The sequence below is a fragment of the Daucus carota genome, chromosome 3 (assembly GCF_001625215.2).
Source record: "Daucus carota subsp. sativus chromosome 3, DH1 v3.0, whole genome shotgun sequence".
Taxonomy (NCBI): domain Eukaryota; kingdom Viridiplantae; phylum Streptophyta; class Magnoliopsida; order Apiales; family Apiaceae; genus Daucus; species Daucus carota.
In genome coordinates this window covers 10,689,254-10,714,030 of record NC_030383.2, presented here as the reverse complement: position 1 = coordinate 10,714,030, position 24,777 = coordinate 10,689,254, and the positions used below count along the sequence as shown (strand labels likewise).

Sequence of the window (24,777 nt, the reverse complement as noted above, 5' to 3'; positions counted from 1 at the left end):
TGAATTTGATGATGAAACGGATGAATATGAAAAAGGAGTGACATCGAGACCAGTAATTACTCTGATGCTATTTTTGATAAACATCCTTAGAAGAATTTAATGATAAACACAACTCAGATCGGAATGATTGTGAGTGTAATTATGATTATTTTTGAAATAACGCTATTTCGAAGTATTAAATTCTAAAGTTGTATTTGTTGCTGATTTTGGTTGATCGGTTTTAAACCGTATTTTTGAAAATATTTTTTTAAAAATCGGGATTTTCGATTTTTTTTGAAAGTATTTTTGAAATATTTTTTACAACTTGGTTATTTTTTAGAATTATACCATAATAATTCACATAAAATTTGAAATGTTCTTAAAAATATATTAATATCTATTTAATAATTTTAGGATACCTAGTTATAAATGAAAGTATTAGAATATCTAAAATAAATATTATTTGAATATAAAAAAATTAATAAAAAGAATAAATTGAGCATAAGATCTGAACATATAATAAAATGATGAAATCCACTCTGTATTTTTTACACATAATTGCTTTTAAAATTAAAAAAAATTCTTTTTTTTAACTTATTGATTTGTCTTGACATTTCACTCTCTCACACTAATATCTATGATAATTATTTATAACTATTTTGTATTGATAATTGATTTGTGTTGGTTTAAATTATTTTTTCAATATTTATATATTTCCAATTTTTGTTAAAAATCCAAAAAGAAAGATAATTAAATATACTTTAAGTTTATTTTATTTACATATTCTCAAATTTGTTTAAATAAACAAAAAATTGTTAATTTTGAATCATTTTTCCTAATCTCACCATCTAAATTTTAGACTAATTAATACACCTATATTATAAATTTATCTATTATATTATTATTATTATTATTATTATATATTCACTTTTCTTTTGAGTATATGCCCGGAACAAAACAAATAATATGCAAATATGCAATTTTTTTATACTTTAAGGACACGGGAACAAAGTGTAAAGGAAAAGTTTAGGAAGGGGGCAAATAAGTAACTCTGTCCTTTCTTTGATCTGCCCAAGAATCTAGCCATCCTGCAAGAACAACAAGAATCACTATTTGTTTGTATATATCAGAGAGAGAAAGAGAGAGAGAGAGAGAGAGATGGCTGGTTATAGAGGTGAAGAAGAGTACGATTACTTATTCAAGCTGGTATTGATAGGTGATTCTGGTGTGGGTAAATCAAATCTCCTTTCCCGCTTCACTAGAAACGAGTTTAATCTTGAATCTAAGTCCACTATTGGTGTTGAATTCGCTACCAAGACTCTTAATGTCGATTCCAAAGTGATCAAAGCTCAAATCTGGGATACTGCTGGCCAAGAAAGGTATAATTATCAAATTTTTTTATTTTTTTAATAAGTTTTACATGTATGGAGTCTTTTGTTTGAGTGATTAGTTCTCTTTGGCATGTGGGTTTTCAATGCTGTGATTTGGGAATTTTTGCATTGGTTCTTTTGGATCAGATTTGTACTTTTTTTATTTTATTTGTTGAATTGTTGATGGGTTTGGTGATGTGAGCTTTGATGTGTTTCTGACGATATGCTATATTCATTTTAATGCATTGGATTTATAAGTATAGAGGGAGGTGAATGAGGATTCAAATCACAGTCTTGATCACAGGGGGATCAAGGGCGTAGGTGTCTGTTGTGACGACGCCCTTGAATTTGGATGATTTTGATATCTGTTTTTTGGGGAAAGAATTGATCTTTGCCTCTCTTTTGTTTTGGGATCACAAGATTTGCAAGGTTGAGCTTGTTTGCATCTTAAAGAAGTTAATTTTTGTTGTCATCTAGGTTATTTTGGTCTGATATTGCACCTGGAACCTGGTTGATCTTGTTTGCATCTGAAAGTTGTTGTTTTTCGACTTCCGTGGTCATTTAGGTACATTTAAGTTAATATGAATTTAACCTAATTGCTTGCACTGGACCAACTGCAACTTTAAACTCTGATTAATTTTATTTGGTTACTCTTCCTAGTTATGTTTATAACCTGTGCAATCTACAGACTCCCAACCACGATGCCATTGAATTTGTATGTTGCAAGGACAACCAATTCTTCTCATTGATATTTTTGGGTCATTTTATTCTTTTTAATATTTCATATCTTCTTCTGTCATGTTTGCAGTCTAATTTTTCTCATAATTTCTTGTTTTGTTTTTTGTTTTTTGCTCTATATTTATGTGTCTTGTTGTGCTTATCATTATATTATTGAGACCACCCGTAAGACCCTTCCTCAGATGTTCAATTCTTAGATTGGTGTCGATTGACATGTTATTGTCATCATTACCCATCACCTCTTGTGCGATAAGTTCCTGATTGCTTCTTAACTTGACTTTTGAGTTTATTTCTGCATTTGTACTCTTCTTTTTATAATCCTTCAAGTTGAAGTCGCCCATGAGGAAGGTTGTATACACTTTTATGTCACATGGGGTGGGTCTTAATGCTTCTAATTTAGGTGCTAAAAAATGTTATCTATTAACTACATACTAAACTTAAATAACGTAGCTGGTTGTGTTTTAAAAATCTGATAAGTTGTTCAATTAGGCTAGTGTAGTCCAATAGCTAAAATATTAGGTAAACAAAATGTACATATATTTGATGAATAGTGAGATTGATACATGTATTTTGTGTGTGTATACAAGTGTTCTCTACTAAACTCTATATGAGATGGTTCCGTATGGAGTGTGACGCTATATATATATATTCTTCTTTTTGCTAATGTTATTAATGGAGGGTCAACTCAATAGTATGTTTGGAGTTTGGTCGCTTGTGTTCTGAGCCGGTCTGCTTGTATAGTAAACCAACTCTCATCGGGCAAAGTTATTAAAATAGCTCAGAAGCGGCAGGGGCCCAAAATGGCACATCTAAGATGTCCCATTCTAAAACCTCTGACGATATTGTCCTATTTCAAAACCTCTGCAACACAAGTAATAAATTTGTTTAAATTTTGTGGACTGAACACATTCCCTAATGATGATGTCTAAGTTCGGTACAAACCTACAGGTGTAATGCACTTGAAAGATGTGTTACACCTGAAACAAACGCTGAAATTGCATTGCACTTCCTGATTAATATAAAAAATGATGCAACTCTGTGTTGTGTTTCTGCGTCACATATACTCACATATACTCTAATTTCATTATATGGGTGTTTAAATGAGCCAAGTTTTTCAAACTGGTCATGTTGGGTATTTTACCTCCAAATGGTGCTAGAAAGGGCCTATACACCTTCTGGTACATAGTGTATAGATTATAAGAATGCCTTTTTAACATTTCAAAATCCTCTAAAACCATTTATTTTAGCATTACATGCGAAAACTGAAGACTGCTAGAATAAGTATTTTAAGTTTTACTGGATGTTCAGGAAATTTGCATATAGTCAGTGGTAAACCAACTTGTCCAAGTAACAATTTTGATCATATATAACACATAGAAGTTATATGTTAAGTTGAAGTCAGGAAAGAATATTAGAGATTGATGTGTCTAAGGGTGTCCTTTAAGAGAGAATTAGAACCCATGCTGTTTTTTCAACATAATATTGTATTTCACACCTCAAACCTACTTTGCTATCTTAAGCTTTTGTTATTTTTTTATTTTTTTTTGACAAATTAAGCTTCTGTTATTTAATGTTAAAATCATGGTACCTCATGAGTGCCCCGGTTCCTTAGACCCTACACCCCTGCATAGAGTTACTCATGTTACATACCTCGTATAAAAATGATCATATCAATATATCATCAAAGATGCACTTTTTATGTTAAATATCTGCACACAGTTGTGATGTGAACATAATTTAGTGCTTTTTTCTTTTTACTTCACATACTGTGGTTGCAGTAGAATTCTGTTTGTGATGTTAATTATTCCTTTGTTTTTGTGGTAAAAAATAGTAGAATGTTACAGGTACTGTTACTAAATGGTTGTGAATACTGTGTCCTCATGTAGCTAATGATGGAATAGTAGGTCCCTAAACGCTATATTCTCGTACCATAAGCAGCGAAAGCCCTTCTCACTTTGTATGCAGATCTTAATCTGTATGCTGACTTTATGTACTTGAAAGTGCTAGTTTAAGATAAGATACCGACTTTCAAAACTTTTTAGTGGAAATTTGAACTTTAATTTGAGCCCCTGGTTTTCGCAGATACCGTGCCATTACCAGTGCTTATTATCGTGGAGCTGTGGGTGCTCTGCTTGTGTATGATATCACTCGAAATATCACTTTTGAAAATATTGAGAGGTGGTTGAAAGAGTTGAGAGACCACACGGATCCCAACATTGTAGTAATGCTGATTGGAAATAAATCAGACCTTCAGCACCTCGCAGCTGTTTCAACTGAGGATGCAAAAGCATTTGCGGAGAGGGAATCTCTTTACTTCATGGAGACTTCTGCGCTAGAGGCAACTAATGTTGAAAACGCCTTTAAGGAAGTTCTTTCGCAGATATATCACATAGTCAGCAAGAAGGCAGTTGAAACTGGGAATGAAGCTGCTTCCCTTCCATCGAAGGGAGAGACAATCAATGTGAAAGATGATTCATCCGCTCCCAAGAAATCTGGTTGCTGTTCAAGCTAGATCTTAATCTAATAATTCATTTGCTACATCAGGCTTATATCTTTGTACATCATCTTTTCATTCAGGGTCTTGGTATCCATGAAGAATGTAGAAAGAGATATTTTTGAACCAACGTTGTTTAAATAGAACAAACCAGGACTCAGTATTGTTTGTGTGCCTTCAATAATATGATATTCCTTTTATGTACATCCTTTCTCTTAAAAGCATACCCTGCAAGTTGGTCGTTTACATGGCAAACATGTGCTTAGTCCATTCAAGATTTTGAACGCAATGGGGTTCATCAAACTAACTCTCTGCAAACTTTAGAGCAGAAAACGTGTATGTCATCTTTTGATTTGATATTCCGTTGATTCTTCAACATCAGTCAGTTTGGACCTCCACTTAGTTTCACCCAAGCTTTTCTTCAATGGTAAAAACCTTTAGCTAAAAGTATCTAGATAGCACTTCCGTCACATCTCAATGACAATTTTTAAGATTATGTGAAAATAAGACAACTCCAACTCTCTATCCCCGAGTAAATGACCAACCATACTTCGCTGACTATATTTGTAGATATAATTTTTTGTGGGAATAATTATAGATAATCCCATTGAAATATATATTACTTTGCTTAGCTAAAATTTTACACAATCAACATAGCTAAGAGCTCACCATCTATGTTACCCGGATTCAGCTGAAAGTGTCCAAACTGGATATGTGTTCGAGTGTCGGACTCGGCAATATTTTGAAAATTTTACATGTTTTTGGCCTAAAGTAAGTGTCAGAGTGTTCATACCCATGTCTGAGTGTCGAGTGTCTGACACGAGTACTCGAGGCCGAATGAAGAGTCCGGGTAACGTAGCTCACCATTATCATCGTTGATGTTCTTAGCGTGTTAGGAAATGACTTAATACGTGTAATTATCTCTGGTGGCAAACATCAGTGATTAAGTGTAGTATCCAGCTCCATGCATACAGATGTGGCAGCAGGAGGGTTTCAACATTGATGGCTGTTATCATGGACAAGTAGCCGATATTTTTCCTAAATCGGTGACATTCCTGTTCTGCAAAATGCAAATAATGTACATCAGATTTAATACACTTCAACCTTATTTTACGCCTATAATATTAATTATAAGATTTATCCTTAGAATCTTAAATAAACAATGACAACAACTGGTGGTTAGTTAGCAGATTCGATTTGTGATTTTGACTCATTCGCCAAGTAGCAGATTAAATTAGTTATTTTGTATAAAACTTTTTGATACATAATTGTTTGATTTTTTTATAATTTTTTTATCTTTACCCTAATTTTTTCAAAATTAACTTTTTGAGTTTAAACCGCTATTTCAATATATTTTTTTTACCAAACTCAATGATTTACATCATCAGTCCTCTGAATCTCTGGCCCAAATTTCCAATTGTTTATCAAACATCTCATAACTTATAAACCAGTTCATTTTTGGTTGGCTAAGATGTCTTCTGTTGTAACACAAGGCAGAATACTATTTATGACAGCATCTCTCTTTTTGTTTCTCTGTATCTTATGCTTCCTCTTTTGACCAGGCAACAGGGTCTCAGTCACGGACCAACTGACTACAACATTCTGTACATGTAATAACTCATTTCCGGCTGCCCAAAACCATTAGCTCCTTCTACTTGTGCTCATTTTCCTTGTCCAAGACCCCTTTTGTACGTCACAAAGAGTCCAATGATTAGAAGCAAACAAGTTGCCATTTTGTATATATCTTCAAACTCTAGTGCTTGGACAAACGTGTGTATAAATATATTTATGCATCTTCTTCATATTTACTAATTAATGATTAAGACATGAGCCACTAACTAGATTCCCATAATATCCAATATAACTTATGGGCCATCATGCATAATTCAATTATTGTAAATCAGTTGAATAGAGTTTTGTCAAACAGTTTTAGAATTAATGGCAGCTGAACAAGTTCTTGAACTTTATGATTCTTATTGGTTTCATCTTGATATCTTCACCAGCAAGCATACTATCCCAGCAACCATTTTAGCTGGCAGCCAGAACCAAGTTGAAGAAGAATCATGTCTCTGTCCACAGGTTGAAGCTCGATCGCAAAGTCTATATTGTCTTTGCTCTGGTACGAGTTTTAGTCCGAATTCTCCATCTCTGGACTGTGGTTTCTTTGTACCAAAACTCGAAACTGTAGTCTCTGGCAAAGAAGGCAGAGATGATGAAGTTGAGGTACCTGTGAGGAGGAGGAAGGTAGAAAAGAAGCAGAGGAGGAGAAATAAGAAAGGTAGTAGGAGCTTAACAGACCTCGAGTTTGAGGAGCTAAAAGGGTTTATGGACTTGGGATTTGTGTTTAGCGAAGAAGATAAGGATTCGAGATTGGTTTCAATTGTTCCTGGACTACAAAGATATGGAAGAAGAGGTGATGAAGAAACCGGTAATGGTCAAGACCATGAATACAAAGTTTCAAGACCTTATCTTTCTGAAGCATGGGGTGTTGTGGATCAAACAAAGGTCAGAAATCCATTGATAGATTGGAGACTTCGAATTCCTAGCGGAGAGTCTGACATGAAGGATCTTCTTAAAGTTTGGGCTCAAAGTGTTGCATCTGCGGTCAATTGATTCACCATGTTGAACTTTTTTTTTTTTCTTTTTTGAGGAGTTTATGTGTTGTAGTACCAGATCCTAAACCCCAAGACTTACCCTGCTCAATGAGCAGAATATCACAGGGTAATGTTTGGTATGGTGATTGTAAAGAGTAGCTTTTACAACATATGGGATCATTGAAACCCAACTATGTTAGACCTTCTATTTGATTTTATTGTGAAATTCTTGAGGCTGAAAATATATGATGTTCTGGGCTTAGTACTTTAAGTGAGAGATAAGAAGTTTGCATAAAAATATGCAAACATTTGCTCTAATTATCTGTTATCTGATATAATAATACAACAGATAATATACAAGAACTGGAAACTCAGAGGCATCATGCGGAGGAATGCATACTGGCAAGACCTAATTGAAGCCTCAAAACATCACTGCAAGTCTGCAACATGATTTAATAGCATATTTTTTCTATTTAGTAAGACTGTGCCTTTAATCTTTATGTTTTGATTACAGAGGTGCTTGTGTAACGACTAAACTTACATTTGCATGTCATGCAGAGATTCTTTATAATGTCTACACTACATATGGCTGTAAAGAAGGCAAGATTGAGTGAGAGGCTACATCTTACTTCTTTTGGGAGATTTCCACAGGAAGTTTAAATGTGGGGGGCATATCCACATTCCTCTGCATATACAATACTCTCCTCCTTCTACCTGGCGCTGCAGCTCTTCGCTATCTCTCTATCTTCTACATCTGCAAGTCAGAGACAGGACAAAGAAACCGAGAGAAATATTACATAGTGCGCTACAAAAAAAAAATGTGCCATATATGAAATCTTGCTAGGGCATACACAATGCGCCAAGCCAGTGAGAAATCAAGTTTGTGATATTTAAAATCAAAATCTGATAATTACTGATACAAGTCATTCTGGGAAAATCTTGGTGTCTGTATCATATTCACAAGTTCATCTGTGAAGAGCGTCATTAGACGATTAAAGTCATCACCCAGTTAAGACTCAAGAGCACTTTGTTTTGACTTGTTTCAGGAAAATATAAGCAGCACCACTTATGGAGAATTATCTTGCAAACCTTTAACTTGAACTAGGGGATGTTTGAGTTCTTAAAGAATTGGCATCTTCATTGTTTACATGTTTTTCTTACTTCTAGCCATACAGCATCCAAAGCTTTCACAACTTTAAGATAAAAAGACTGCCCAGAGAGGGTATGACCTAGTGTTTCGCCGTATACCCTCTTTACTGTAAAGGAGGCTGAGGGTATGACTTGAAGAAATAGCTTATACTAGGATTGCTGTCATTAATTCGATTAAATGCATGATTTTCTGAAATCCAATACTATATTCTTGCATGGGTTCAACATTTGGAACTCAAAATTACATCAAAAGCAGGTAGGAAATTACATTGTTTGATGAATTTACCATGAAAAAGGACGAAAAACGATCCTATTCTAAAAAACATAACTATGATGTAAACTCTGGATATCGTCTCAACCTCAATTCCCGATATTCTGGGACTTGTTAAGGATCACACCCTCGTACTTGACTTGGAACCACTTCATTGCATCCTCCTTGGTAACTCTATGCTGAATTCCAACACGAGATTTGCATCTTCGACGTCGTCCCACACGGTAACCAGGACGTTCAAGTACAACATAGAAATCCATACCATAAATACCGGTAGAGGGATCATACCTGAAGAACAAATACAACAATAATAATTAAAGGAAAAACAAGGCCATCAACTATGAAGACAGCCTGCAACCAAAAATTAAAACACAGATTCAAATAAAAATACCTAACTTGACACAATAAAATTCTCCCCACATACCATTCTGAGGCGACAAGTCTTTTGCAAGGCATATAGTTTATGGGCTATCAAGAGTTCAATACCGACACTGAATAACATAAATGCTAAGATCTATGAAGATGTAAAAATTCGATCCCAACTAAATGCTATTGTTAAGCAACAAAACATGATAGGAACCTCTCCATCCACACAAACAAAACACACATTATAACTCGCATATATATAGGCCATTGTTCTTTATAAAATAATACAAATGAATGTTAATGACTAGAGATCCATTACATGCCTACTGAACTGTTATAAAACAGCTTAATCAACCCATTTGAGGAAAACTCTAAAAGAATAAATGATAATTGCTGAAACATATGGAACACGAATGAAGTCAATAACATTTATTCAATATAGAAAGAAAAAAAGATGACTTAGAAATATAAGCTTACTTGATTCCAAGATCAATATGCTCCTGGATACCAAAGCCAAAACACCCAGTATCACTGAAGTTCTTGCGCAGCAACTCGTATTCCTTGACCTTCAGTCCACTCTCCAACAGCTGCATTGCTTTGTCACCTCTCACAGTAACATAGCAAGCTATCTTCTCATTACGCCTGATTCCAAAAGATCTTACAGTATACCTTGCTGTCAAGGAAAAAAAAATATTCTTCAACAACTTATTCGACTATTTGGTTTAAAGCTTCAAGTTTTTGAAACTGTCACTAATCAAATATGAGACATAAACCAACATGTACAACATATAACTAGCTCTAATTGGCTACTTCCATGTAAAAAATAAAGATATATATTTGGCCTTATTTCAAAGACTAAGGAAGACATATAACCAGCCCAATGAAGAGGGTAAAGATGATTAAGGTTACTGTTCTATAGCATTGTGGAAAAGCATATACCTACTTTACTGCCTTCCTCGTCAATCAAATACCTAATTTTCCTTTAATTATTACTAGGTTCCCTATTTGCATAATCAAACACAAGGCACCACTCAACATTTCTTAACCCTCATTTTCTACCACCTTACATTTCTCGATAGATTTCATACATTTTTTCAGAACTGGTAACATCTCTGTAGGTTGCAATCTTAATTATATGCTAAACTTACACCGGCCCAGATAATACATCGTGAATGGGTATAATTGGAAGAAAAAAAAACGCACTACTTACTACATTTATCGAAAACAATCGTTAAATTACCAAAACCCATTTAAAAAATAATAGGGTACCTTTGGAGAAAACCGGGGTCTGTCCCGAGAGCTGCTCCAGGACCTGTTAGTGCATCCACATAACTTAAAATCATTCATACAATGATACAAATAGAGAGATTAGAGAGAGTGTGAGTGCGAGAGAGAGAGAGAGAGAGAGATTGTTGTACCTTGGAGGCTCGGGTGAGCCTATCACCACTCTCGCCAACAGAGATGTTGAGCACAAGTTTCTGGACCTTGATTTCCCTCATTGGGTTCGCCAGCTTCCTGTCTGAAGCCTGCACAGACACCACCCCATATTCAAACAACTAATTACACCACATATTATTAATTCACGAATAATTCATTAATCGAGTTGAGTAGTTACCATTGTAGGGGTTGCGCCACAAATGGGATTGGCCGATTGGGGATGAACACACAAACCCTAATAAATATCGAAAGCTTTTGGGCCTTCTTTTCCCCTGTTTTATACGCCTTCTGTTTACCATTTCGGCCTAGCCCATCTAACTTCCAGGTGCTCCTGTCCTGGTCCTGGGTCCTGATGGCTGATACAGTGACCAGGATTTTTTGCCTGCTAGGCATGGTATAAAATTTTGATTTTTATTTAAATTTTAAAAAATAAATTTTATTGGATTAGTTAAATTTTGTTAGCACATATACTTATAAAATGAATAGTATTTGATTATTTTTTGATACACAAGTGATTTTATTAATACGATTTAAAATTCAGTCAGGTACGAAAAATAGATATTAAAATTTAGTCGGGACAAATCCCGAACTATCAACTACAATCTGATTGTGAAACAAAGAAGGAACTAAACAAATAGTCGTCTTGTTTTCAGATCGCTTAACACATTGAAAATGCATATTTTTTCATCTAAAAGACATTACAATGATATCTCCATCAATCCAACCTACATCAGTTATGAAATTAGTAGTATCGCAAATGACCCTCATATAAGCATCAATGTTTAGAACTGTTAGTCAAATCAATTGATCCGGAGCACTAAACGTCCCCAAACACATGAACAATTTTTTGTTGTGAAAGATGAGCTCTTGCGGTATCCACCATTGTCCAAAAATCGATGCGAGTCTTACAAGTGTCCCAAAAAATCGTATAAATCTTTTTCAAAATGATAAATGAAAGACATACCACGATACATAAGAATAACAAAACATAACACACTCATATAGTTACATCCTTAAAAGATGAGCACACACTAACATCCCAAAAAAATGGACATAACCTTGATATCAAGATACTCAGCAATATCTAATCCAAAAAGATTAGATCTGAGTTTTATTGAAAAACTAGTAAAATAATAGAAGGGATGAGAGAACGAAATGGCTAATTGATGAGGGAGATGAAGATATAGAAGACGGAAAAATGACGGGTTAAAGGGCCAGAACCCAATACAGAAGTTTACTCTCAAAACAAGGAGAAAAGCTTTTAAATACTCCCTCTGTCCCTCTCAGAGCAAGTCCAATAGGTGTGCTAAATCAAGTCTTAAATCCAAAAATAGGGAATATGAGATAAAATTGCACTCCAACACTATGCTAGTGATGTGCTAAATCACTAGCACAAGCCTCCCCTTCCCTATTTTTAGAATATGCTAGCCACTTCTAAACTATTTCTATCATTAAAATATTCATTTCCCTCTCTCCTCCACATCATTTCCTTCTCTTGTTTTTCCTCTTTCCCTCTTTTTTAATATTATTATAATAATAGGGAGTGGATATAGGGAATACTATTGGAGCTCATGTGCTAAATCTTATGCTAAATCACTAAGACATATTATTCTATAATATTTTTAGGGAACCTCTTAGCATAATGTTGGACTTGCTCTCATGTTTTTACAGTTACTATTTTGGGATGTCCCTCTCATTTCTTTACGTTACTATAAATAATAAGTTTTTCCCATCATTACACCCACTATCTTCCCCTACTATCTCATATTTAACAATAAAAATTACTATTACACCCACTACTTTCCTCCACTATCTCAAATCTATTACTCCCTCTGTTTCATATTACATGTCCACTTTTGATAACTAAAAATTGTTTCAAATTAGTTGTCTCATTTCAGCTTTCAATGCAATGTAGTCAATAGTTGTATTTCTAAATGAAGTTTATACCACATCCTACTAAATTATATTTCCTAGATCAAATATATCCCACATATTATACTTGGTCAATGCAATAAATACAATAATAAATGAAGTTTTTTTTAGAAAAGTTAGTTTTTCTTAATATGTGTGATTTGTTCAAAAGTGGACATGTATTATGAAACGGAGGGAGTATTAAATATTGATAGATCCCATCACTTTATCCACTTTTCATCTAATTTTACTCATTTTTCACATATTGTCTTGGTCTCCGTGTCTCCCTCCAATGTAAACAATTGAGGGGGACGTTGGGAGTATTTTTTATATTTTGTGAACGCTACTTTTTTTTTTTTTGACTAATATGGCTTATAGCCTTACAAAGTGAGTATCTGTTCGAAGATATTCTCGGGATGAGCCAGAGTCGAACCCATGACCTGGGACGACTGGGCTATCCGATCGTGCTCGTGAACGCTACTTTTAAGTAGCATAGAAAAGTGATAAATGTAGCATGTAGCAGAAGTTAATGTGGTCGGTGAACAACAACTGGACACAGTGAATCTTTGCCTGTTTCCGCCCCCAAACAAAACACAACTCTTACGTTCTCTCTTATTATTGCTTCCCACCCCATCTCATCTCTTACCATCTCCAGGTACTTCACTTTCTCTCCATCTCATCTCTTACCTACTTGCCTATTTACTTATGCGTATTCAATTTCACACACCAATTATTACAATAACATCACCCCATTGACCGCTTAATCAATAAGCAATCACTCTACTTGATTCATATTTACTTGGGTTTTCATCAACTTCACTCCTTCAATAATATCTTAAATATTTCATATATCTTAGTTAAGTTTGAAGATTGTAATTTTTCTTTTTTAAGTTTTTTCTTTATTAGGTGAAGGATTTGATCTTGTTCCTATTTTGCTTACATATTAGGTGATGGTGAGACATTTATAAGGCCAACGATTAATTTCCGTGTCAATTTCGCTTTTCTGGATCAAATCTGTGATTTTGTTGAAGGGTCTTCTGAAAACTAGTAGACCCTTCTGGTTGGATTGGTGCTAGTAGTTTTCTTGGCTTAAGGCTTGCTGTGTATAAACCACCATGCCAGTTGTACAGAAGCTCTACAATGTTTGTAAAACGTCTCTTTCGACTAATGGACCGGTTTCTGAAGACGCCATCCAAAAAGTTCGCACTATGCTAGGTAACAAGAAACTCATTTCCCTTTGCATACTTGCATCTCTGTTTGTTTTAGTTTAGATTTTTATATGAAGCCTTTATTTTTGAATTTGCAGTATATTTATGTGTACTTGTTTTATTATGAAGTTTCGTGCTTTGTGTTTAATAATTTCTGCTAACTTGAAGTCATTTCTTTGTGGCCATATATCCAGAATATCTGGCCATTTTCAAATTTTGATCTATCAGAGATATGTGCGATTATCTAAATATGTTTGACTAGGAAAGCATCTGGACTGTTGAATTTGTCCCATTTCTATGTTCACTTCAGCGATTCCACTCATAGCTGTCTTGTATTACGGGAACTTGTATTTATGATATTGCCTTTATTAAACCTATTTAATCTTGTAGAAGGTATCTTCTACTATATGCAGCAACAATGTATCTTACCAGTAAGCATCACTTGTAGCTCAAGTGGTTGAGCCTGGGTTCTCCTTGGATGTCTCATGGTTAAACCGCATAAAATGTAGTTGTTGCTAAATTTGTTGAATGGGTATTCCCCCTCTTATAAACTTACATTTAAAAAAGGAGTCTGTCCCTATCAAGGTATTCTTTCCAACTTAAAGAAGCAACCATAATAAGCCTTTTCCGCCAAAGGCAAAGCTGAGCGAGCTTATATGTTCTTCTAGAAGTAATCCGTACAATTTCCAGTTACTATCTTGGCAGGATAATAACCATAGTACTATACTTTCTATGGAGTATACTAAACCACTGATGTGTCTCATGATCAAGTTGATGTTATTTTTTGTTATTGTTGTTCCGGTCTCAATAATGCTGTCAAATTGCGAGATTGACGCTCAATTTTGTTTCAGATAAAATTAAGCCTTCTGATGTTGGTCTCGAGCAGGAGGCACAATTAGTTCGTGGTTTGACAGGACCTGTAAATCAACCGAGGGGATTGGAATGCTCACCACCACCAATCCGATATATTCATATATATGAGTGTGACAGCTTTAGTGTAAGTGTCATTCTTGTAGCATACATATGTATTTGGATGTGTTAGGAATACATCTTTGTTAGTAAATTCATACGGAAATTTTACATTGTCTGAGATGCATTACTCTGTAACTCGTGACAGCTGGGAATATTTTGCATGCCACCTTCCTCTGTCATCCCACTTCATGATCATCCTGGAATGACTGTGCTAAGCAAGCTACTATATGGTTCATTACATGTTAAATCATATGATTGGATTGAAATTCCTGGGCTTTCTGATCCATCGCAAGGTGTGCTTTTCATCCTATAATACTTTCTCAAGACATTAAATTGATTTTCTAGGTTATGTTTAATGTGTGCACTTCGTTGATTCTGTCGATTGGTCATTAGGTAAAGCTTCCATTCCCTCCTGACAATTATGAAATGTGCCGCTACCTTGTTTCCTATATAGATCATTTGATCACTTGTCATTTGATTTTAAGGTAGCAAGTATTCAAGATAAACTATCTACTGTAGTACTCTATATAAAATGCTGAAAGGCTCTTTTCATAGCTGGCTGTTGTATTACCAAGAACCCCTCTCAATCTATATTCTTTAATCTATTAGACTTCTAGTTATCTTTTTGGTATTATTATTTTTTATTCTTTTACCTTGTTTTGAGGTTTCTTCTAGAATATTAATATTCTGCTGAAATTCTATCAAAATTTACAATTTATCGCAATTATATATCTGCATTTACGTGAGGAAAATTTTAAAAACAATTTGAAGAGTACAGAAAAAACAAACATGATTCTAGCACAATAGGGTATATGGATGGGCGTCACCCCCTGTTCTCAGTCCAATCCCAAACTAAATCAGGGGATGGGATTTTTTTTGGGCATACAGCAGGGAAATAATTTTCAAAAAATTGGGAGAATGAAATTGAGACGGTTATTAGTGTAATCAAGTGACCCTGATACACATCAGTATGGGTGAATTTCCATTCAATTGTAGCAAATAGCAATAATGTTTGTATTGTACTTGTACAGTGCAAGTTAACTACAGTCTACAAGAATGGGGAACCTTGTATATATAAGTTTTGTTGGGTTAAGTTCTATGGAGTACACAAAAACATTGGAGTATTGGAGTACTAGTCATACTTTTTTATTTTGATAAAAAAATAATACTTTTAATTATCCAAATTTATATATAATTTATCATTTATAAGTTGTCTTAAATATAATTATCAATTAATCATTAATATCTTTAAACTTTAATAAGTATTAATATTATTTAAGATTATTGTGCTGCTTATTAGGTAGTTATATTGCAGAATATAGTGTCCTACTGTCGTGTGATTTGTAAAAATAATTGTTCAACCTTTTGATTATAGTGTTTATGTTGTAGAACATAATCTGCAGGTCATCGAATGTTTACAAATATTGTAGAACAAAAAAAAGTAAAATTTAGATGACTAGATTATATTTTATCCAATTTTGTACTCTAATACTCCAATGTTTTTGTGTACTGCATAGAACTTATTTTGTATATTTAAGTTTTACGGAGACATGGAGACTCTAACCACTCATATTTAAATTATTTAATGATTAAGAATTCTATACCTGTAAATTTATTTTATATGATTCATAAGAGATCTCGTAATTATATGATTTTTATCCATTAGAATCTCTAAATCTATTTCATAACAAGTCACCTCAATTTTTCTTTAAGAAAAATAAATACCGCTTTGCAAGTCTAAAAAACCTATTTGACTTTACAATGGTTATCAATTAATAATCTATTCCATAGCTTGAAACCATAAATCACTTAAAATGAAATTTCTTGCAATGATCAACGTTATTTTCATACAATATAAGAAATTTATAAGAGATGTTTCATACAAATATTTTTTCTACCTTCTATATAATCATATTGAATATACTTCGTATTGACCAATTTTTTTATTGTTTTCCAAAGAAATTACCATAATTACTGAATGCGAACAATAATATTTGGGATAGACGGAAAATGTGGCCAAATTGAATGGGAAGGAGTGAGTAAATTAAATGTAAAGATCTGGGTTAGAGTATAATCCTTGGCTAAAAGTGGATCAAAATACCATGAACAAAAATTATATTGTTTAGCCAACCCTGTGATATTAGCAATATTTGCCAAATCTCTAGAGAGCTGTAGTGAAATTTCAGATCATCAATGATCGCATTGAAATAATATATTTTATTTTTAACAACTTGAAATGGTTATAACATGCTATTCTTAAATATTGCCAACTTCCATTGGTATACAACATCTTTGAGAAATTTTACAAAATCAACATTTTATATAATTTTAGATGACACCATTGATAATATACAAATAAGAAATAGAACACGTCTTGTATTTGATAATATCATTTTCTGAGTATGCTACATTTACTTTTATAAAGAGCAATGTTTATTAATTAAAAGAAAATATGGAGTATGTGGAGCAACTAATTGTGAATTGGACTAAATATATTAGTCATTCTAGTGGAAACCAAAATCATTTTTGTAAGTAGCAAGTAGCAGCAAACATAAGGAGTTTTAATGGTTTATTTTCAACTTATATTGAATGAATTATCAAGTTTGGAACATTGATTGTCTTCAATATTAATATTATAAAGTTTAGATTTTTTTTTACAGAAATGACATGTACTTGGCTCACCTTGATATATTATGTTCCGGTTGTTGTGAACCAAATTTAAATAACGAAACAAAATCGTGGAGTTTTAAAGTAGAAGTGGATACTATTTTATGGTTCCATTCTTTCATATTTATTTATTTTTCTGATGACATTGGTTATTCTCAAATGGCATCTTACATTAATTAATAAGTGTCTCATACAATCTATTTATTTTTGTTTTTTTACCACATGGTACTTGTAAATAAGCTATACATGGAAAGAGGTAAATTGATTAATGAATTATGCATCCAACGGTAACCACAACATATAGAAAAGAATATATACAACTTTATTGGAAATACTAGAATTGTAATATGTCAAGATCATACATTGACAAATAAAATCAAGGGGGAATTTGAAGGACACAATACACACTTTTTATTTTTTACAGTAGATCTGCTTCCTCCATTGCTTCTATAAGGAAGAACCATGGAGCCATCATTTTCCAAAAGTTATTTCAGCAAAATTGAAACACTATCATTCTATCCCCAATGACAACTAAAGAGGATAAATAGAAAGTAGATAACAATATACTTTTGGTGTGTTTTGAGTAAGAATGATGTCCTCCCTTTATAGTGTCCATAAGGAATGTTAGAATTAGAAGACATTTATAAGCAGATTAGACATTATCTTTATATTATTGTTGCTGACTTGGCACGTATGACTCAAATGATATCATCGGCTCAACACATCAGTCAAATGATATCATAGACTTGGCTCATATCACTTACATGACCATCTGGTGCCTATCATATACCAATTTCGCAATCACTTCCAGTGTGGTACATCATTTTATTCACATGTCGATTTACTTGAGCGTCTTGAACTAGAATATATTGACCCATAATAATACCACTATAATTTAAGCATCGTTAAATAACTAGTAGAACAAATTGAATATTCTTACATTTTCCCATAAGTTTTGGAATTCATATGATAATATTTAGTTTTAGATACTGGTATAGCAACATCTTGAGTATTTTCCTAGGTTACTATGAACTAGTATCAACAACTCAATTAGTAAGATAAATGATCATCAGCGGATTGATTATAAAATGTTGCTGTTTACATAGACACGTTACATGGTTCAAGTGCTTTCATGACCCTGAAGTGCTTACTTAAATGCAATTTGTTGTGGTTGCTTTTCGCATTTTGTCATTAAAAATCTTGCTTGCAAATATATTTAAGTAAAAGGATTAGCAAGTTTTCTTATAGTCTAGACACTTGCTAAATTGCTTTTTTAAACAGGGTTGTAGTTTTAATTTTGTATTTTACTTTTTGAACCTGTCTTAACAGAGTTGTAAGTTGTTAATTGCAGAGAAACCTGCGAAGCTTGTTAAAGATTGTCAAATGACTGCACCTTGTGGAACTACAGTTCTGTATCCAACTGCTGGTGGCAACTTACATTGCTTTAAAGCCTTAACTCCTTGTGCTATCTTTGACATCCAGTCTCCTCCTTACTCATCCGATGATGGTCGGGATTGCACTTATTATTGCAGATCCCCAAGAGGGGATCTACCAGGTAGTCAAACTTACTTTTGTTACTGCTCCATTAGTCTGTTCATACCATTCGATTGCTCTTTTAGAAGTGGAAATGTTAGTGCTCGTTTCCTCTCGTAGTAAAGAGAGATTTATAAAGATTCATCTATTGATTTTCCTCTTTGCTTTCTTGAAGGTAATCTTGAAGTGGATGGGTTGTCGGTCGTTGAGGTGACTTGGTTGGAAGAGTTTCAACCTCCCGATGACTTTGTGGTTAACAAAGTGCAGTACAAGGGCCGTGCTATTAAGCCGTAATGATTTATATTCAAACAAACATGCATCGCATTTGAAAGAAGTGCAGCCTTGATTGAGGGCAGTATTGCTAGTGGTACCGGGGTTTAAAAGTTTAGAGAAATATTAGTTTTGCCGGAGATGTAGCTTAGACATATATATGAGTTGTACATATTATAATATTTGGACTATGTTCTCCAATTTCAGATCAGGGACACTGCTGAAGCAAGTGGAACACTAAATGTCTAAATGATGTTTGTAATGTGATGTCTGGATATTCTTGTGACTGTAATTTGATTCTTTCGGCATTTCAGCGGCTGTTGCTCTGTAACTGACTTATATCAGATTGTTTTCTTCCCACCAGGGAATCTGAAGGGTAAGAAAGATAAAAAGAGAAACGTTGGTCCAACTCACCTGCTGATACAACGTATGCAAACAAGAGATTCAAAAGAACCAAAAGGGTGATTCTTAAAAACATTTTATTTTTGTTTATAAAAAGAATAAAAGAACTCTTGAAAACAAATCCGACTCATTATTTATATTGAAAAAGGATTTATATTGAAAAAGGTGTATAAATCCGGTGAAACCAAAAAAAAGAAGAAGAGGGTATATGGAATCTGATAATCCAGGACTCGTTTATAAAAATTAAATCTACAGATAATAATAAATTAGTCACCAAGAGAGGGAAAAAAGAAATCTGAATGATAGAATACTACTAATATTTACCGAGTGTTAAAAGCTTTTGCGAAGTCGTCTGCTAGAGCCTAGAACAGACTTATCACTTCGCTACAATGAATCAGCCCATAAATAACTTATGACAGAAGGTTTTTGTGCGCGAACTTGCTTTTTATGACCGTCGTAGCGGAAAGTTTTCGACACTTTTGCTGTTGTCCTTTGTCCATCAGAAAAAAAGAAGCTTTGTTGGGGTAAATAGAACTGTACAAACTGTACTCTTTCCCCTGTGCGTGTTTTTGTGGAGGATTACTACATGTTCATGTGCTTCTTCATTACAATAACTTAATCCACTATAATATGAATAAATATATAGAAAACAAGCAAAATGAGCAGAAAACACACGAACAATTGATGTTTTAACAAAAGATTGACAAACCATAACATAATGTGAAATGAAAATTACCATCTTCCATGTGATTGATAATGGTACAATACAAGTGATTGTTGGCAAAATCTATAGATGATATGGCAGAAAGCAAAAAGTACTAAAATTGGTGTCTAAATCGCGGATGGGCTCTTGGGCTCGGTGCATGCATATAAAAAATCTAGTGGTGATGCCTTTCGGCTATAAAAATAGCAGCAAATAGTTGATACAACAATCACTTGTCACAGATCAGGATCCGAACCTCATATGTGATATATATTTGGCATAACTAACATAAGGTATTTTAGAATATTATATATTCTGCTTAAAACACACACCTCCTTCCGATGGAAGTTTGATTTTCCGTAATGTATTCTAATTTTTGACCTAATACTTCTTCTGGTGATCAACCTCTAATCAAAAAGACATATCTTGATTATATTTCATCTCTTCAAAATTTTTAATAGTGAGCATAACGGCCCTCTTGTTCCAATGGAGAGAAGAACTCTCGGGGCCAGCCCTGCATGCAAGCACATATATATAGACTATAGAGATACTAAATCAACAAGTTTAGCAATGAGCATAACGACCCTCTTGTTCCATTGGAGAGAACCCTCAGACCTAGCCCGGCATGCAGGCACATATATATAGCCATACTACATCTAATTAGCATCGTAATTTTGCTGTATAATTTAGTTTTTTTTTCAGCAATAGAATTGAAAAACTGAGTAAGCAGTGAATATGTGTTGCATACTCCACTCGTAGTTTAGACGAATCTAAAATTAACTTGTTATGTGATCAATTAATTACTTACTCCTATTACTTAACAGATGGAAAGTAGCTGTAACCCACCATTGTTGCTAGTGTTGACTTAAGCATCACATACTTATGCTTTCTCTTGTAATTAGTACATGGAATGATGGCACGCAGAGACGTTAAATTACCAATTTTCTCAATCCATCATAAAAGAGCAGAGAGAGTCACTTGATCAAGAAATTACCCAGAGTCTTCGGTAGAGAAAAAGCTCCAATACAAATTTCCAAGCAGATTAAAATCAAATGCAAACTCCCGAATTAAACTAGTTAACAGCACAACACATATGAACTAGGCCTTAGATTTATTTTCGCAGCGAATTGAAAATGCAGCCTGAATTTGGATCCATCTGGAACTCATCTGATCAATAGAGCTCCTGCACCTTTCCCACCATCTCTTTTCCAGACTTGGCACGTATCATCCTGCACATACAAATCATGTTAAAAGTCTGATAATACTCACAGCTAGCTAAAAAACTTGTGAGCTTTGATGTGTAATATAAAGATATGAAGAACTACGGGCTCCACAACTGCATAAGTTTAAGGGTTTGTCTAATGTGTGTCCATGGGAACATGCTAAGCACTAAAATCTATGAAATTGGATGCAACTCCATCATTATTAAAGAGTGTAAGCCAATCAAAACAAGTGAAAATTATCAAATTTTGTGCTTAATTAATATGTGCCCATAGGCACACCATAAAAAACTGTGAGTTTAATTACTAGGAATTGGACACACTTCACGCAGTCACAAATTCTTAATTCTGCAGTCTGGTATATTTACTATATTAGTGGTTTCACTAGTTCAGTTAAGATAGTGAATAAGTAGTCTAGAGGCATTCAGTCATTCACACATCATCACAATCAAGTTAGGGCTACAACATAGAGGAAGAATGTTTCAAGTATCCTGCAGCTGTCATCTTTTGTGGACTAAATTAGCATCTACAGGGTACGTCCGTATACCCAGTATCAGTTATTAATGTCGCTAAGATTAGTGTTGGTGTTTATGTCTTACCTGCAAAATATAGTGCAACAATCGGGTTCTTCCTCCTCCCTGAACGGAGTCTGAGTTGTATGTATGTATGTCAAGGAAAACTTGTGCATAATGACAAAGTGGGATAAAATTGAGAGTCAGCCGACAGAATCCAGGACAGCGGTAAACAATCCGATAAAGTTGCAAAGGACAAGTTTTAATGGGATATACATTTTCTGAGGCCCTCTCAAAGATTTTCTACACTAATTAAAGGTTTAAGCAGTGGGGCACTATAATGAACTGGATTTGCAACTTTTTTCCATTAATTAAGTTATGATTAAAGACCATCCACTGGTTTGTGGTGCATCTTATTTACATTAAATTATGTTCTGTTATTTAAAAGTTCTAAAATTATATATAGTAGAATAATGCGAATGGCTATAGGAGATTTTGTTGACATAAGGCTGCAGGAGATAAATGCTACACATTATGCACCACAGATGTAATAAAACACTATATATTAGCAGAATATAATATAGTTTATATTCACTCCAATATTCTTCCTCCGTCCCATCTTATATGAAGCACTCCTCTTTTCTGGATGTACCAAAAACAACTATGAAATTGAAGTCAAGCATTTATTTCTTAAAAACGAGTTAGTTAAAGAAGCTCACATAAAAGGGATGGAGGGATTATATATACCACCATGCAAAAAGGAACACCAGTCCAAAAACGGGGTGCAAGAAAAATCTGCAGAATCCTTAAAAGAAGCTACAAACAATATTATAAAGCTGACATGTAAAAAATTGGAAATCAATTGAAAGAGATTCCTTTACTGTTTTTAGGTGTGTGTCTGACAGTACTGAGATTTCTCAAAATATTTGACCGCACGGGCTATATACTGTTTTAGGGTTACTATATAAAGCACGGATAATAGTTGTAGTACTTTCAATATCAGGTACTACTATTTAGGGTTTGGCATTACCCCATAAGTTGAAACCTTCTCCTGTATATTTCTCCCTTGTTTCAATGAAAGTATGTGTATCAATTAAAGTGTGATGATATCAATTATCCATATTTCTGAATACAAAGATGAACATACTCGAAAATATATATCAGTGGTTAAAGATAATACTTATATGCAATGGTTTCTATGTATTTGTTTATAATTTAGAGATTATATAGTAATTTAAGGATATAATAATTTTAGTTATTAACCAAGGTGATCAAGATTTGAACTTTCTGATGTGAATCGAATTTAGTATATATATATATTCCAGTTCACTTGAATGAAATCTTGTTTTTGAGACTGATTCAAATACAACACCATATCAAAAACAAGGCAATAGACCGATCTAATTGATCGGTCAATACCAATATCACTCAATTTTGGATTCATAGCTGCTCGAAAATAGTTGTTAATTAGTCGGTTTAAACCCTGACCGATTTGAACAGTACCGTTACTTGCAAGTAACTAAGATCATAATTGGATGATAGAGATTTAGTTTCCGACCTCCACACTGTTTGATTGAATCATATCATATACGTGCTGAAGATATAATTGCTCAGAAGCGCTTGACCCTAATTATGGATCTAGACCTCAAGGGTCTGCCTCCGGTAAGGGCCATGAGCTTCAACTTTTCTGTAAAGTACTTAAATTTTTTGTCAGTAAACATCATTTATATATCATAATTTACTGTGCTTCATTATACTTGTGTCAACCAAATTGAATTCGCGGGTTATTTTTTGATAAGTTATAAGAAATCGAATCTAGAAGTTGAGACCACTTAAATAAGTCTTAACTAATAGGATATCCCAGACGCTCCATATATATAGCTATATTGATCAGCTGGTTGATAAACAATTTTATCAAATTTCGTTGGAAAATATGATTGCGATTTTCCCTAGTTAAATACTACTTTAATTATATGGAAACTGGCATTGCTAATCCTGACAATATATATTTTGAGGTTTATGATCACGAGCTAAAACTGAAAATTATATATATAGCTTGGACAGAATATAATTACCATATTTTTTTCTAATGAAGATTAGGAAAGTCGGCTCCTCCAGTAGTGGAATCATCATCTCCTTTGCTCTTTTTCTTCTTCTTTTTGTAAGGAATCCCTCTGGCCTTTGCTTGGCCCTCCTTCACTTCCCTTAAGTAGAGACGAATTGTACTGCTAGCAAACGGATTAGTCTCCGAAGATCCTCCATTTTCTTCATATGCAGCTCTTAGCCTTCCTATGAGTGAGTCGAGGCTGCCCCAAGCTTGTCTCAGCGGACAAGTACAAGGGGCAGGAGGCTCTGGATCTCCATAAAATATGCAGCCTTGCATATGAACTTTAGTCTTTCCAAACTGATCCAGATAGCCCAGGAATTCAAGCACGTGGGTGCTAGTACACTGTGACAATGATACTGGAGGCCTTTGGTTCCTCATGTACTGCCTAAATGTGTTCCAATCTCGTCGTTTTTGTGACTCGTATCGGCTTGGTGATGGCGGGGGATCGCCAGATCTTGACGATCCCTCCACAAGTTCTTTTCCTCTATCCATTTTTCTTTTGGATTCTAAATCAGGCCATGCATGAATTATTGATGTTTTAGGAGATAGTTGACAGAAACAGGATGAAGTGGGGGAGAGGCTAGAGTGGGAGGAAAATAAATGTATTTTGAAGGTGAAAGATGAGGATCACATCATGACCTATTGAATCCAAGTGTAATGGGCCATTCTTCCAAGTGCTTTTTTTCCTTCCTTCTTTTGTTGGTAGTTCGTAGGATCAATAATTCTTTCTTTAAATAGTGCCATCACTAGTAAGTAACCTCTACATTTCCTACTAATCTCATGTAATACTTATCAAGCACCTATTTTTTTTTTTTTGGCTTATTTGGGAGCTTGAATTTCATCTGAAATTCCGGATTTGATTAAATGCATGTGA

General features: G+C 34.1%; 5 protein-coding genes across 5 annotated transcripts; 3 read left to right on the top strand and 2 right to left on the bottom strand.

Annotated features, from left to right (window-relative positions):
- Positions 1–978: 978 nt before the first annotated feature.
- On the top strand, positions 979–4,785 carry LOC108214509 (ras-related protein Rab11D). The gene is made up of 2 exons (XM_017386529.2): positions 979–1,358; positions 4,170–4,785. The coding sequence occupies exons 1-2, from the start codon at positions 1,138–1,140 to the stop codon at positions 4,597–4,599; spliced, it is 651 nt and encodes a 216-aa protein (XP_017242018.1). The 5' UTR covers positions 979–1,137; the 3' UTR covers positions 4,600–4,785.
- Positions 4,786–6,356: 1,571 nt separating this feature from the next.
- On the top strand, positions 6,357–7,437 carry LOC108215289 (uncharacterized). Its single transcript, XM_017387720.2, has one exon. The coding sequence runs from the start codon at positions 6,520–6,522 to the stop codon at positions 7,192–7,194; it is 675 nt and encodes a 224-aa protein (XP_017243209.1). The 5' UTR covers positions 6,357–6,519; the 3' UTR covers positions 7,195–7,437.
- A 1,073-nt stretch (positions 7,438–8,510) lies between these two features.
- Positions 8,511–10,731, bottom strand: LOC108215290 (large ribosomal subunit protein uL5). The gene is made up of 5 exons (XM_017387721.2): positions 10,577–10,731; positions 10,380–10,487; positions 10,231–10,273; positions 9,439–9,634; positions 8,511–8,883 (listed from the first exon to the last, which is right to left on the bottom strand). Exons 1-5 carry the CDS (start codon positions 10,577–10,579, stop codon positions 8,685–8,687), a joined length of 549 nt encoding a protein of 182 aa, XP_017243210.1. The 5' UTR covers positions 10,580–10,731; the 3' UTR covers positions 8,511–8,684.
- Positions 10,732–12,819: 2,088 nt separating this feature from the next.
- On the top strand, positions 12,820–19,277 carry LOC108210926 (plant cysteine oxidase 4). Its single transcript, XM_017382389.2, has 6 exons — positions 12,820–12,964; positions 13,257–13,524; positions 14,369–14,514; positions 14,635–14,782; positions 18,508–18,711; positions 18,865–19,277. The coding sequence occupies exons 2-6, from the start codon at positions 13,425–13,427 to the stop codon at positions 18,981–18,983; spliced, it is 717 nt and encodes a 238-aa protein (XP_017237878.1). The 5' UTR covers positions 12,820–12,964; positions 13,257–13,424; the 3' UTR covers positions 18,984–19,277.
- Positions 19,278–21,156: 1,879 nt separating this feature from the next.
- On the bottom strand, positions 21,157–24,527 carry LOC108211241 (protein LIGHT-DEPENDENT SHORT HYPOCOTYLS 10). Its single transcript, XM_017382785.2, has 2 exons — positions 23,872–24,527; positions 21,157–21,293 (listed from the first exon to the last, which is right to left on the bottom strand). The coding sequence occupies exon 1, from the start codon at positions 24,393–24,395 to the stop codon at positions 23,883–23,885; it is 513 nt and encodes a 170-aa protein (XP_017238274.1). The 5' UTR covers positions 24,396–24,527; the 3' UTR covers positions 21,157–21,293; positions 23,872–23,882.
- Positions 24,528–24,777: the final 250 nt, after the last annotated feature.